The sequence below is a fragment of the Kogia breviceps genome, chromosome 6, assembly GCF_026419965.1.
Source record: "Kogia breviceps isolate mKogBre1 chromosome 6, mKogBre1 haplotype 1, whole genome shotgun sequence".
Taxonomy (NCBI): domain Eukaryota; kingdom Metazoa; phylum Chordata; class Mammalia; order Artiodactyla; family Physeteridae; genus Kogia; species Kogia breviceps.
This window is the reverse complement of record NC_081315.1, coordinates 85,346,827-85,362,175: the sequence shown is the minus strand read 5'-3', so window position 1 is coordinate 85,362,175 and position 15,349 is coordinate 85,346,827. Positions and strand designations below refer to the sequence as shown.

General features: G+C 41.6%; 1 protein-coding gene across 16 annotated transcripts in view; it reads left to right on the top strand.

The window, feature by feature from the left end:
• Positions 1 to 15,349, top strand: part of TBC1D1 (TBC1 domain family member 1) — a 229,084-nt gene that overhangs the window by 139,840 nt on the left and 73,895 nt on the right. For 4 of the 16 annotated variants that reach the window (XM_059067605.2, XM_059067601.2, XM_067036298.1 and 1 more), the window contains 7 exons: positions 3 to 113; positions 4,017 to 4,145; positions 5,833 to 5,919; positions 9,640 to 9,920; positions 11,702 to 11,863; positions 12,710 to 12,829; positions 13,817 to 13,956. In XM_059067605.2, coding sequence (XP_058923588.1) covers positions 3 to 113; positions 4,017 to 4,145; positions 5,833 to 5,919; positions 9,640 to 9,920; positions 11,702 to 11,863; positions 12,710 to 12,829; positions 13,817 to 13,956 — 1,030 coding nt within the window. The remainder of the gene's footprint in view (positions 1 to 2; positions 114 to 4,016; positions 4,146 to 5,832; positions 5,920 to 9,639; positions 9,921 to 11,701; positions 11,864 to 12,709; positions 12,830 to 13,816; positions 13,957 to 15,349) is intronic. The other 12 variants (XM_067036291.1, XM_067036290.1, XM_067036299.1 and 9 more) reach the window with 4 other exon arrangements.

Genomic DNA, 15,349 nt, shown 5'->3' with positions numbered 1-15,349 from the left:
AGAAATTGAGACCAAGAAATGAGCAGCGAGAGAATGAATTGATTGTTTCTTTCCTGAGATGTTTATATGAAGAGAAACAAAAAGTTCACGTCCATACTGGGGAGATAAAGCAGGTATGGCATTTTTCTCTCTTCTTAAAAATTTACCAGGACACTATGTAAAACAGAGTCTTGAGGATTTTCTGAAGCTCTGAAACTTCTTTTTCTCCCTGAATTTTATTTTCATTTGTTACACATGTAAGGGAAATTGGGGAATATTTAGATTGTGCTTAGAAAAGATGAGGAGAGTTTCTGTCTGCGTTGTAGTGGGAGCAGAGTAGTTGCTCTGATGAGGGGACTGGTGTAGAGCATCGAGAGTGAAGTTTACGAGTGGATACTAGCAAGGAAAGCTCCTTGACCTGCAGGGAGCCAGTCCCTGTCACCTCACCTTTCTCCTTGATTAAATGGGACTGACATTGTACAGCTGCCTTCAGAATTACATAAAGTGCCTGGAAGCTCTTTGTAATAAAAATGCAATGTGAATATAAGGTAGCACTACTGATAAATCACATACAGTATTAGCCTGGTTTACGTGCTATTCAGATATGGAGCTTCCGTTAATTCCACTTCATATGCTGGAGGTGCAGAGTTGGCCTCCTATCCTCTCTTTCCACAGCTCTGTTCAGCTTTTCTGTGTGAGGGGTGCTGTCTCAGAGGCTGGGGCTGCCTACAGGGCTCTGTCTTTGAAGAGCTTCGAGTTTGGGATTCAGGACCATTTTCCTATTTCTTTTGGACTCTCTGTAAGTCAATTTATACTAACCATTATAGCTTCTAAACATGTATTTTATATTTGTTTAAGTTACTGATAGGCCAGAAAGCCTAGAGAAAAATCAGTGAAGGATGTTCAAAAAGTCTTTAATTTCCAGAAGTATATTGCCTTTTTGTTTTTTTGTTTTTTAAAAAAGAATACTTCCTGGGTGCTTATTCTCGAGGTGTTTTAATGCTCAGTTGTGTGCTCTCCTCTTGCTATTTTCAGTTTTACTTGGATGCACACACAGCAACTCTCCCCATTTGCTTTCTGCTTTCCAGTTGGCTTTGGCAATTATGTGCCTTTCCTGAACTCCTGGTCACATACAGTGGCCAACATTGTTTTTAATTTCATCGGCCAACTCTAGGGCCCCTTAGCTGTGACCCTAATATCAGCACACTGTGTTTTTGGCCTTTGTGTGTTGACCTTCCTCCCTTCTCAGTTGGTACCCTTAAGAGAGTGGGCAAGTTCTGTTATCCTCCTGTTCACTTTTGGATGGGCCACCCAGTCTAAGTTTTCAGTTAATTCCCTAGTTCACTTTTCAACATATTTCTTTTCTCATTTTCTTTCCTTTTTTCTCTTGTGCCACTGATAGTTATTCTGTTTGATTTTCTCTTCCCTGAGTCACTCTAACTTGTTCCAGCAGGAAATTGATAATTCTGAAATCATTTATAATGGCTAGAAAGGAGAATGAAGTGTTTATGGTGGATGGAAAGTTTTGCCCTAAATGCAATCTCATTTTTGTGCAATAGGGTAGTATTTTTATGATTTGGGCATAGACTAGTACAGTAAAGAAATATATTAATGTTTTTGTTTTTTTTTTTTCCCCATTTGAAAACAGAATTTAATGTAAAAAAGACCAAATGTCACAAAGTGGAACTGGTGTCTGGGCGGTAGTTGGGTGTCCCCTAGGCTGGACACCCTCTTGGGCTCCGAGTTCAGCTTTTCAGAGCCGCAGCTGCTTTATAGATCGATCAGGTGAACTTTTGAGAGTTCACCAATAGATTCCTGCTCTCACTTTTTGCTACCAGATTATTTAACCACATAGATTTCATTATCTTCTTATCGCTCCTAAAAATTCCTGTAACCTTTGAAAATGTGTTTTGACTTGACCTAGAGAGAGGTAGAATTGTGGACTGTGTCCACCAGCCTTCAAAAGTAGATGGAAGGGCTTCCCTGGTGGCGCAGGGGTTGAGAGTCCGCCTGACGATGCAGGGAACACGGGTTCGTGCCCCGGTCCGGGATGATCCCACACGCCGCGGAGCGGCTGGGCCTGTGAGCCATGGCCGCTGAGCCTGTGCGTCCGGAGCCTGTGCTCCGCAATGGGAGAGGCCGCAGCAGTGAGAGGCCTGTGTACCGCAAAAAAAAAAAAAAAAAAAAAAAGTGATGGAAGACAATGAGCACAATCCCAGGGCTGTACTTCTCAGAGCTGTGCTGATGCCATACTGTACATGCTTTTCAGACTGAAGTGTTAGTGTTGGATACCTGTCAGAGGAATCTTTCCATAAAGTAGAAAACAAACTGAATGAATCCTTTGATCTTTTTTTTTTTTTTTTTTTTTTTTTTTTTTTTTTTTTTTTTTTTTGCGGTACGCGGGCCTCTCACTGTTGTGGTCTCTCCCGTTGCGGAGCACAGGCTCCGGACGCGCAGGCTCAGCGGCCATGGCTCACGGGCCCAGCCGCTCCGCGGCATGTGGGATCCTCCCGGACCGGGTCACGAACTCGTGTCCCCTGCATCGGCAGGCAGACTCCCAATCACTGCGCCACAAGGGAAGCCCCAGAAAAGAACCTTTTTAGATGGTAGAGGAGAGCAGAAGAAGCATTGAATTAAGTATATAGAGATTCTTACGGCATGGTTTATACAATGAAAAACACAAGTGCAGTTTTTTTTCTTTCTAAGTAGGATCTACTACGTTCTACTAGTCTTTTAGCCAGTGTTTTCTGTATATATCAGAACAATTCAAAATGCTTCTTTTTCATGAAAACTTTGGTTATGAGTTTGAAAGCAGGTCTACGGTTTCTTAACTTCGTGAGTGAACTGGTATTGAGTCAAATGCAGGCCCTTGAGGGTTTTTTGTGGGTACTTCCCTTTCCTCTAGAGGCTGACTCCAGTCTGGATAGGCTCTTACTCTTGGTAAACGATTGCACAGGACCAAATTGCAACTAGTAAGGCATCCACTCATGCTACATAACTTAGTATTTGTTGAGTGACTACCAGAGCCTGTGCTCATCACTGTTCTTCTCAATACCTGCACAATGTTAACTTGGCCAAAGCTGGAGGTGGTATGAAGGCATTTATTGTATTAATCTGCACATTTTTCTGTATGCTTGACATGTGTAACAATAACAAAGAATAGTTGGTGTTTAGAGTAATGGAGGATGTGGTTGAGTATTTTTCTAACAAAATCATCATCTAGCAGGAAGCATTCAGGTAAGAACCCATAGAAGAAACAATTTAATCTAGAGTAGAGGTTTTTTTGTCTTATTATGTTTTTAAGCATACCTCTTTGTTAATAAGTAACATTAAACTTCATTTTGTGATTGGCAAACAAGCTTTTATTTTGTCAGTTTCATGTTCCCATCAGTTAAGGGAGAGACTTGGTTGCAGAGGAGAATGAATGGGATGATGGAAACAGTAGGTGGGAGAGAGGATTCTGTAGAAGGGGATGAAGGGATTAGTGTAGGCAGAGAGGATGGATTCTTCTGTTGATTAGATTTATTTTGTCTCACCCTCTGAAATGCCCCCAAAAGTAAGTTGTTACTTTACTTTGGAAAGCTACCTTTGTACCAGAACCTGTGCCCAATGTTTTACAAGCTTTACCTGTTTAATCTCACAACACAGCACTATGGTTAGATCGTGAGGTTGATCTCAGTTTACAGAAGACGAAATTGTGGCTCAGAGAAAGTAAGTAACTTGCTCAAGGCCACAGCTAGTGAATGACAGTCTCTGATCCAGCCGCAGAGCCCAAGCTCTAAACTGCTTTGTTAACTGATTAGTTTCTAAGCACTTTTCCTTAGTTTGTTTGGAGTAGGCAAAGCAACTCTTGGAGGCAAAATTATTTCCTGGATTTGCAGTCATGTCACCGAGGAGCAGATGAGAAGAGGTCACAGAAAAAATGACCTGACGTCAAAAAGATGCATTCTAGAGATTTTTCAGTCCTTTAAAAAGGAAGGAAAGAAGGAGGGAAGGAAGATCTAAGTGACTTAATTTTCCATTGTTTCACTTTTTAGACATCACAGATTGCAGCAGAGAATATTGGAAGTGAATTACCATCTAGTGCCACTCGATTTAGGCTAGATATGCTGAAGAACAAAGCGAAGAGATCTTTAACGGAGTCTTTAGAAAGTATTTTGTCCCGGGTAAGTGGCATAATTCCTCCTAGTTTAAGTTAAATCACTTTTTTTGAGAGAGCATGAAATTCAGTTCTTTGCTTTCATTCCATCAGTGTTCATCATAAAGTTTAGAAGCGTGAAACCTTTTTTGGTGTCTTCTCAGTGTTAGAAAAGTGTTATCTACACTGAAAATTCAGTTTTTAACTTGGTTCGGGTTAAAAAATGTTCTCTACTCTTTTGTATTCTGTGGAATTTTTGTCTCCCAAAAGAATGTTATTTGTTGGCCAGTCCCTGTAAAGAGCATGGATTAAATACACCAAGGTGTGGGTTCCATTCTCCCTAGTGTCACTAGGTACAGTTTAAAAATTGTTACCGTGGGACTTCCCTGATGATGCAGTTGTTAGGAATCTGCCTGCCAGTGCAGGGGACATGGGTTCGAGCCCTGGCCTGGGAAGATCCCACATGCTGGGGAGCAACTAAGCCCGTGCACCACAACTACTGAGCCTGCACTCTAGAGCCTGTGAGCCACAACTACTGAAGCCCACGCACGTAGAGCCCGTGCTCTGGAATGAGAGAAGCTACTGCAATGAGAAACCTGAGCACCGCAATGAAGAGTAGCTCCCGATCGCCGCAACTTGAGAAAGCCCGCGCGCAGCAACGAAGACCCAATGCAGCCAAAAATAAAATACATATATAAATAAATAAATAAATAAAAATTCTGCTTACATCATAAAAAAATTGTTATCGTTGGCTGCTATTGTTATGTGTCTGAAACTGTTTATAGCAGGATCTGCAAACTGTGGCCCTTGGGTCAAATACCGTTCACCTCCTGTTTTTGTAAATAGAGTTTTATTGAAACACAGCCACATCAGTTCATTTACCTATTGTCTAAGGCTGCTTTTCTGCAGAGTTGAGTACTTGCCACAGATACCATATGGTCCACAAAGCATAAGAGATTTATTATCTGGCCCTTTATGGAAAAAGTTTGTGGCCTGCAGCTCTATAGGAAGAACAGGGTATACGTATTTACCGATCTTGCGAGTTCTTTATGAAATTACTACCAACCCCCGCTCCCTCCCCATGCCAACCGCAGCGTGAGTGTAAATACTTTGATGGCACTTCTAAGAAATAAAAGTTCTGTTTTCTCTCAAAGTTTCACACCTTTCTGGAGCTTGCAGTATCTTCTTACAGTTATCTTTTATTTCATGAACCACTCCATTTGAAACATTGTTTTTTGTTATAAATTTTATTTTGAATGAAGCTGTTTCTGAGAATTTCACAGCAGCCTTACAGATAATTAAAAGCAGTTCATTTACAAAACCAGAACTGGGGTGGGGCTGCCTTTGAGAGCTCCCAGACCGAGAGATTGTGGTTTATGTGTCATAGGCTGGCGGGTCATGACACCATGTGACTCAGAGTGGGGACTCTGTTGTTGAGTGTGCGCACTTCAGCGCTTGCTTTTCTTCTAGACATGTTGTCTCTTCTGCTCATCATCCCTGCCAAATGACTAACCCACAAGGTGCTTTGGAACATTTAGTTTGGTTAAAAAAAAAAAAAGACAGAAATGTTGATTGTCTTCATGCACATATGTGCTCAGCAGAGTTTCCCAGTAGATGCATTTTTCCTGAACTTATTTAAATAGACCAGGTTGCTTCTAGCAGATGCTTTTGCAAAAGCCTCAGGGATCATAACTCGACTGCTTTTCTTTCCATAGGGTAATAAAGCCAGAGGCCTCCAGGAGCATTCCTCCAGTCTGGATCTGGACAGCTCTGTGTCTAGCACATTAAGTAACACCAGCAAAGTAAGCATGTTTTTTTTTAATATGACACCCTGAAGAAACCAGCAAATGGGTCTTGCTCACCTCCTATGTACCGGGCCTATCAAAGGAACAAAAGAAACCTCATAGCTCCAATCATGAAAAATTTGGTGCTTCCGGACTTCATAATGCAGGTGGAGGGCTGGTTGTGCAGTCCTACTCTAGCCAGAAAGTTGTACATACCAAAACAGAGGGCTATTCCATAAGCAAAGAGGTAAAAGCACAGTTTCAGGCCACTGAGATATAATTAATCACAAGTGATCAATGGATTTCTTTCTTTAGTAGGTTTTCCGATGAAATCTACATGAAATATTAAAAATAATTTAAATTGGGAAAACCTCAACCGTGGGTTTACGAATTATGAGAAGTATGCAACTTAAATTCCTGGAACTTACTCTGTCCTCTGCCTGACTCTATGATTATAATTAAACAACACTATTTTTATAAATAAGCCTCACCCCTCGCGTCTGCCACCAAGCACAGCTTTGTGATAGTGAGCAAGCCAGCAGTTCTCTTTGGTAGCAGACCTGTGTCTATGTCCTTGTTTCAATTTCTTGCTTTCTAAACATATAAGCGTACTTAAACCTAGTTAGTTCAACTTTTTAGCCACCAGAAAAGTGGATTTCGGGTTTTGTGCTGGGGATGTCAGAGTGCCCTGGGATGGAAAGAGGGGGAGCTGTTGTGGATGTCAGCTCCTTACCACAGGAATCAAAGTTCTGCGCTTCCTCCTGGAAATGTGGCTTTCAAAGTTTTTAGACCATAACCAACAGTAATCTACACATTTAACATTGCAAACTAGTTCAGAAACACACATACATACATGCTCACAGATAAAATGAAAATAAGATTTCACAAAATGATATTTACTGTAAACATGTGATACATACTGGTATTTGCTATTGCTTTAAAAAGTTTGTGGCAGACCGCGAAATTGATATCACTGCCTACCAATGTGTTTACAGCCTATAGTTTGAGAAACACTGCCTCAGTTGTGTGCTTTCTCAGTTTCTAAGGTGCATCTTTAATGGGATCTGGTTAAAATGCAGATTCTGATTCAGTAGGCCTGGGGTGATTCCTGAAATGGCCAATTTCTGACAAGCTCCAAGGTGATGTTGATGCCGCTGGTCTGTGGACCCACTTAGGGGAGCAAGTCTCTCGACCCCAGTCTTCTGAATATGATTTTTTTTGTGTGTGTGTGCGGGGGGTGGGGGCGTCTGTGCTGCGTGGCTTGCAGGATCTTAGTTCCCTGACCAGGGATTGAATCCACGCCCTAGGCAGTGGAAGTGTGGAGTCCTAACCACTGGACCACCAGAGAATGCCCTCAATATGATATTCTAAGTTAGAATCTAGTGGAATATAGGGTCATTTGCCCTCCATCTCCTCCATACTGATTCTACCCACAATTCATTTGAAGTTTGGAAATGTTTTTTTTTTTTTTTTAATCTGCTGGATACAGATGAAAAAGACAGAGCTTCTACCCTGCAGGAAGGAGCTCATCTGGTAGGAGAGGCGACAGATATACTAGCATCGAGTAGAGTAGCTTTGAGCCTGAGTTCAAATAAGAGCCATGGTAGCTTAGCTGTCACAGGAGCAAGAGGAAGGGGGGCTATTTTTGGTCAGTGGAACCAGAGAAAGCCTGGAGAGGGGAGCAGTAGTGCTTTTGATAGATCTTGGAGAAAGTATAGGAATTGCACCCGTGGAAGTGGACAGGGAAGAGGGCGTTCCAGATTAGTTCCAGTAAAGATGCTGTGAAGAAATTCATGTCACTCAGGTGACTTTTCCAGTAAGTCTTACTGCTTGTTTTTTATTCCTCTTCAAATCACAGATCTAGGAATATACACATAGTTTGAATTTCTAGGGTAATTCTAAGGGAAATGCAGCTTTTCAGAACCTATTTGTGTATTGTATGTGTGGCTATATGCACTTCTTTACATTGTTTGTTCATCCTGACGCTGAGAAACTGTTGTAAAAGTGTGCTTTTGGGCTTCCCTGGTGGCGCAGTGGTTGAGAGTCCGCCTGCTGATGCAGGGACACGGGTTCGTGCCCTGGTCCTGGAAGATCCCACATGCCGCGGAGCAGCTGGGCCCATGAGCCATGGCCGCTGAGCCTGCGCATCCAGAGCCTGTGCTCCACAACGGGAGAGGCCACAACAGTGAGAGGCCCGCGTACCGCAAAAAAAAAGTGTGCTTTTATGTGATTGGATCTCTTCCAATAAATTGATCGTCTGGAAGCAAAGAAGCTGAACATCCAGTGGCCCTTTCAGGTGTTAGATGAAGCTTAGGGTTAGCTCTTCCACATAATTTGGAAGGACGTTAATGAGAGTTGAGATGAATCGGTTTGTGTGTTAGAGATTGCTTGATGAATTGTCTTAAACACATTTTAAAATCCTTAAATTAAAAGAATCTTGGTAACTGTAGAGTCCTGAAGAATGAAAAATTTAAGTTACTATTTAACATTTCATGATGTGTTGGGAATTAAGCTTTTAAAATCTAATTCCTACAAAATTAAGTGTATATAACCTTTCTCCTCAATAAACATAAATTTAATTTTTTAAAATTAAAATCCTTAATACTTATCTAAGAGACACTCAACTGCAGGTCAAAGGAACAGGTGGAATTAAGATTTTCCAGTCCACCGTTATTAGATGCATTCATTCCTCTTTGTTCTTTTCATGTTGATTTATTCATCCCTTCTAGTAATTTCAGCAGGGACAAGCTGGTACACTTCTTCTTATTTTATGTGTGTGTGTGTATATATATATATATATATATAAATAAATACAGCACGTTCTTATTAGTCATCAATTTTATACACATCAGTTATTTTATGTTTTTTTTTGAGAAAAATATATTGGCCCCTACCACATCCTGGGCATGCAGTGCTAAGCATGAGTGGTGGTAGTTCATTCCTTTGAAAAAGTATGCATCTTGAGAGCCTATGATACTAAAATATTGTCATGATTCTCAACAAATGTTTGAGTACCCACTCAGGAAATTCACTGGGTGCCTAATAAGACAATAACATATTTATATAACATTTAACAGCAGACAAGTACTTTTAGTTGTATTATCTTGCTTAATTGTGAAACCTGGTGAGATAAATTTTCACTATACCCTTTTACAGATGAGGAAATTGAGGTGCAGGAAGAAGTTAAGTGATTTGCCCTGAATCATGTCAGTAAGTGTCTAGAGAGAGATTTTCCAAATCTAAGAATAATGTAGGATGTAATTTTTAACATTCAAGATTACCAAGTTAAATCCAAACATTAGATCAAATTCAGAGAGAGCCATAAAATGTGGGTATCACATGTATGAACACACTTGGCCAAGATAAAGAACTTGATTTGTTTAAACTATGCAGACAAGTTACACGGCACTCGCTATACTTGTTATAGCCAGTAGTAAAGAGCTCTTTTCTAGAAAGAGAACTATTTCAGCTTTGCTTAGGGCAGTTACTTGTTATAATTTATGTCCTTCACACTTGCACTTGGACAGTTTCCCCATTTGTCCTGCATACTAATATTTTGTCTCCGAGGAGCAAGCATTTAGTGGGCCTTTATCACCTTATACTTTTGGTGGCCTCTAGATGGCACTGTGATCAGAAGATGTGCCTACATTTTGAAATATTTTCCTGCCGCTGGAATTAGAGGTGTAAATCCCACAAGTGCCTTGCCATGTGTCTGATCTGCTGTCTGTCTGCTGCCAGGAGCCGTCAGTGTGTGAAAAGGAGACCATGCCCATCTCTGAGAGCTCCTTCAGACTCCTGGGCTCCTCGGATGACCTGTCCAGTGACTCAGAGAGCCACGCCGCAGAAGAGCCAGCCCTGCTCTCACCCCAGCAGGGCTTCAGGAGGCGCGCCAACACTCTGAGTCACGTCCCCGTGGACTGCCAGCAGCCTCTGCCGCAGGCACAGGGGTCTCCAGGGGTCTCGCAAAGGAAACTTGTGAGGTATCACTCAGTGAGCACAGAGACACCTCATGAACGAAAGTAAGATTTGTTGAAAATGTAGATTTGTTGTATATATGGCTGGGGCATATCTGTTACTAACCAGGTATGTGCATCCCAGGCACGTCTGTTGCGTGAAAAGAGAAACCTGAGTCAGGTTTCACTCTTGGCTTAAAAAGGTAAAACTTGAAGCAGTGATGTGTTCCTCCCATCTTCCTCCCTTGGGAAATACGTAGATGTAAGAGATACTTGTTACCTGTTCAAGTGCAAGTACGATGAGGAAACAGGTAAGACGAGCAGAAATGGCCCCTAAGATGCAGAATGGTCCCTCCTCACACAGTGAGAGGCAGCCCTGACCGTGAACTCTGCCGCTGGCCTGGAGGGAAGTAGTGAGTGAGCGGTCAGGTGAGTCTGCTCATTTGGAGGCCCTGGCTAGAGGTGCAGTGATGCCGGGGCCTCTGTCCTAGCTCTGTCCCAAGCCGGCTGTGACCCAGGCAAAGTTGCTTCACTTCACTGTATGACACAGTTGACACTGTATGACACAATAGGTGGTCTCTAAAATCTCCTCCAATGTGAGAGTTCTGGATTCTTTGAACAAGATTTACTAATTTTAATAATTGGGCTCTAGTGAACAGTTGGGATTTCCTGGCTATAGATCTGGGTAAGCAGTACAGTAGTAGAAGTTCTCCCACTTCCTTCTGGGGTCCCTTGGCAATTAATTTGACTCCGAGTGTCAGAGACCATGAATGGACACAGGTATGTTTAAAAATCACTTTAAAAATATTTTAAAACTCCTCACCTTAGAAGGCTGAAGTAGGCCACACCTGTGTGCAGCTGCTGCCTGATTTTGGTGGCAGCAGAAGCCAGGATGTGTGTCTCAGTGCAGGCCCTGCACAGATGAGGGAGAGTCCACACGGGGGTGGGTGTTAGAGGTGTTGCTGGTGAAACAGTGACACGTGCTCGCAATCTCAGACGATCTAGTAGAGCCGCTCAGCTCTGTTTTCCGTACACCATTGAAAATAGTTATGATGGTTCTTTGGAATTTGGTTGGATAATTGTGATCCCAAAGCAGGACATGCTTCAGAAGCTAATATTCAATTCCGTGATGTTTTGGAGACAAGCGTAGTTTGTTTGAGGCTTTGTGTGTTCTTGTCATGTTTCTTAAAAGCCTGTGTGCACCCTCCTTTTATTCTGCCTCTCCACTGGCTCCCACCCCTCTTTTTCTGGCATTTTAGTGATAATGGAACTGTTCCTGTCTGGAGATTTCTAGTCCTCTTGCTAATAAGCCCACTGTTTTGACACAAGCCAGAGGTGGCAGGAAATGAGAAGTCCCTGACACTCCATTTCCCTTCTCCCCTAAGAATGCAGCTTCCTAAAGGGTCCTGCGGGGCGTGGGTGATGAGGGGGCATGGTACTGTCTTCCTCCTCCTCCCCCGTCCCCCAGCACGCCTCTTCTGCTTTGCTCCCCCTCATGAACTCTCTGCTCATTTATGCACAGGAAATGAGACTTGGACTTCAAGGCAGGTTATTGTTCATTCTGAAGAGAGATGTATTTCTTAAACTCTGGATTTTGTTTTGCTTTCCTTTGCTTTTGTTTTAATTAAAGAAAATCCCCCCCCCCATCAGATCCTAAAAAAGGAGTAGAGGAAACGGGTCTCTTGACTGAGAGCTGCCTTTGCCAGCAGGAGTTGGGGCGCAGAAGAGGAGAGCACCCTCTAAGTGTGACAGTTCCTGTTTCCTCCGTGTGTCCTCTGCGTTTCCTGCGCGGTTCCGTCCCCCCCTTTTACTCTAACTCCCCTGCTTTCTCTCTAATTGCTATTTAGTGGGAATCATCTACCTGTTGGCGAGCCTAAAAGTGGCTCAGGTCAGTCTTCAGCTCCTGCTCCTCCATCTCGTCTCACCCCTTCTGCCTCCTCGCCCAATTTTTTTAAGTACCTCAAACATAACCCAAGTGGAGAACAGAGTGGCAATGCTGTGCCAAAGAGGTGAGCCACCCGCATGGCAAGTTCAGTGTCGTTCGTCTTCCCGGGATGCTCACGCAGAGAGAGTGTGCTGAATGTCCACACAAGGACCCCGGGGCCACCGCGTGTGTGTGTGTGTGTGTGTGTGTGCGCGTGCGTGCGTGTGTGCGTGCTTGTCTGGTTTTGGTTTTCCTATTTTCAGTCTATCATTTGAATCTACTTAATTTTACTGTTGATTTAATTCCCTCAAAATTATTATGAAAACAGTCTTGATGGCAAATTATTTTTTATATACTTATTTTCACATTCCCCTGCCCTAGTGTACACACACACACACACACACGTTAATAGCAGTGTGCTTGATCATATACATTGCGATTTGTGCTATATCAGAAACTTCCTCATTAATTTGGGAAAATTATTTTTCTACTTTGGAAGGAAAGAGTCATTTTGAATGATGGACTGAATTTTTTTATTGTTGTGGTTTTGTTTTTATTTTGGTCAGAACACTTAACATGAGTTCTACCCTCTTAACAAATTTTTTGTGTGTTCACTGGTATTACTAACTGTGGACAGAGTGTTGTAACCGTAGGCACGATGTTGCACAGCACATCGTTAGAATTTATTCATCTTGTGTAACTGGACTGATGTTTGTTAATTAGTTCATTGATTCCATTCATTTAAAATAATAGAATTTTATTGACTGAAAATGAAAGTTAAATCTCATTTGTAAACTACTTTTGATTTCTTACCCGCTTTAGTTTTCTTAGCCTTGGAACTATAAAATGTTTCTTCTGTTTTGAAGGTAATGTTTTATACTTTGTGTTTGTGTTTCTTTATCCTAAACTCTTTTTTCAACCACACTCTTAGCACCTCCTACCGTAATGCCCTGCGGAAAAAACTTCATTCTTCTTCCTCTGTGCCAAATTTTCTAAAATTTCTGGCTCCTGTAGATGAAAATAACACCTCTGACTTTATGAACACAAAAAGGTAGAGTTTAATTTAGATATATCAAGTCTGGGTAGAAGTGTTGATTGTTAGACATATAGGAATTTTTCATCTGTACTTTTGCCATTTAAACAATCATTTTCGCTAGATCTATTGTATCTTCTTATAATTTTTTCTTGCTGATGATGTGATTTAAAAAAATGTGGAGTCAACCTGTTATCCAGTTTTGACTAGGATTAGTTTATTAACATATTGTTGTTTTCAGCAAATTAAAGGAAGTCTTAACCATTGTCTCTAAGTGATAGAAGTGTTTCTGGATAATGAGCATATATGGCTGCCAGTAAATCAGTCAGGATGTTTGATCTCTAAGTTTAGATGATTGTTTGGTTGTTGGTATATATTCAGGTGTAAGTTACAAAGCGTTCCCCAAGTTGTCCTGTGAATAGAAAGGAAATTAGTGATTGTGTTTATGTATATTGAAAACTATATTTTGCAGTTTAAAACATACAGATGTTAAAACAGTCATTATTAGCAAGTGACTGCATAATTATTGCCCTTGCTGGTTCTATGTAATTTAACATTTTTCTTTTTTTTCTTTTTTTTTTTGTGATGATCCTTGGAGACACAGGCCTATGCTAAGAAAATCTCCCCTCACATAGACTAGGGGAGATTGTGGCCCGGGTGACAGCGCCCCCTTTAGGCTGTCTCTCTTTTCTGAAGTGGCACCAAGAGAGGCCCAACTGGAAGCCAAGATCCATGGAGTGTAGTTCTTAATATCTTTTACCATAAAAATAAATTAAGGACATGTAACCTTACTCTTTCCATAAAAAGCACCCTGTCAGAAAGCTGTCCTGTGGGAGTGTTGCCCCACTGCGAGTTTGATTTGATGCCTGTGATTATCTAGCTATGTTTGCTGGTACAAAGATAATTTATAATTTAGTGCTCTGTTTAAAAAACAACAAAAAGTCAAGCTAAAATACCTGCTTATATCTCCTCACCAGTCATAAATCAATTGTCTTGTAATTTTAGGGACTTTGAGTCCAAAGCCAGCCATCTTGGTGACGCCAGCGGGACCCCCGTAAAGACACGGAGACACTCGTGGAGGCAGCAGATCTTCCTTCGAGTGGCCACCCCTCAGAAAGCCTGCGATTCTCCCGGCAGACACGAAGGTAAGGCCCACCCCCGACATAAAGCTAGATCGTGGCTCGAATTTCATCTGTAGCAAAAACACATTTGGTGAAAGAAGAGGTGAAGTGAGATTTCAAGTCAAAATCATCCCCTGATTTTAAAGTTCCCTGGTTGAGAAGCCCAAATGGCAATGCCTATCACTGTTTCCAGTGGATCTGTTTTCCCTCTGTGCAACTGAAGTGTAGATTTCCACCCTACCTCAGCATGGTGTGGTTTTAGAGGTACCTCTGTCCCACTGGTCACACCTGTGATGATCTGTGCCTTGTCAGTTGCTGTCACTCAATCTGGTGTCACAGGAGGACTCTCTCTCATCCTTCTTGTGCCCCCTAAAGAAATATAGGCAGACCTCAGAGATACTATGGGTTAGGGTTCCAGACCAGCACAATAAGAAGAATATTGTAATAAGGCGAATCACACAAATTTTGTGATTTCCCAATGCACATAAAAGTTATGTTTACACTATAGTATAGATACTATAATGTAGTCTTTTAAGTGTGCAATAGCATCATGTCTAAAAGAGACATACATACCTTACCTAAAAAAACCTTGATTGCTAAAAAATGCTAACCATCATCTGACAATTCAGGGTTGCCACAGACATTCAGTTTCTAAAAAATGCAGTGTCTGTGAAGTACAATAAAGCTAATAAGCTCAATAAAACAAGGTATGCCTGTATAGGACGTGCTAAAGTTTATCTTTAGGCCTTTGTATGTTGAGTTATAATGTAAAAGAGAAGTTTAAATGCAGTTCCTCTGAGTAAAATTAAGATTTTTCTCTGCCCAGTGATGTTATAAGCTTTCAACTGTAGATATTTATTTTCCTTAGTGTTCCTTAATCAGAAAACATTTTTTCCTTATAAAAGCACAGCAAAACAGACCTCCAAAGATTACTTGAATTCCTCAGATTGCAAGACTGCCTGTAGTGGAGATTCACTCTTGTCCCTCGACACACTTCTTCATGTCTCTTAGGAAGCAGCCAAGGCTAACCCAAGAGTGTTCAGACTAGGTTCCATGCTGCTGTCTTCGGGGAGGAGGTGCTGTTGGAGGAACCCTCCCTTCCTGCTCCCCTCCCCCCATTGTTGTTTCTTCTCTCTCCCTCCCTGCCTCTCTCCTACAGAGTTCTTAATATTTGATTCGGATAATGTGTCCTCTGCCAAATTAAACAAGAGTCTGGTTTGGGCTCAGCTTGCTTTGTGCTATAAATCATAGAACTTCATTTGTATTTAGTTCCTTTGGTTATAAAATGGTTACAGTAGTGTTGGCTCTTCACGTCTCATGGAATTACATTAAATGATAAATGTGAAAGTGCTTTGAAAAGCTAAAGACATATCACATGTCAAGTGGTAACATTTTTGTTACCATTATTGCGTTTGGA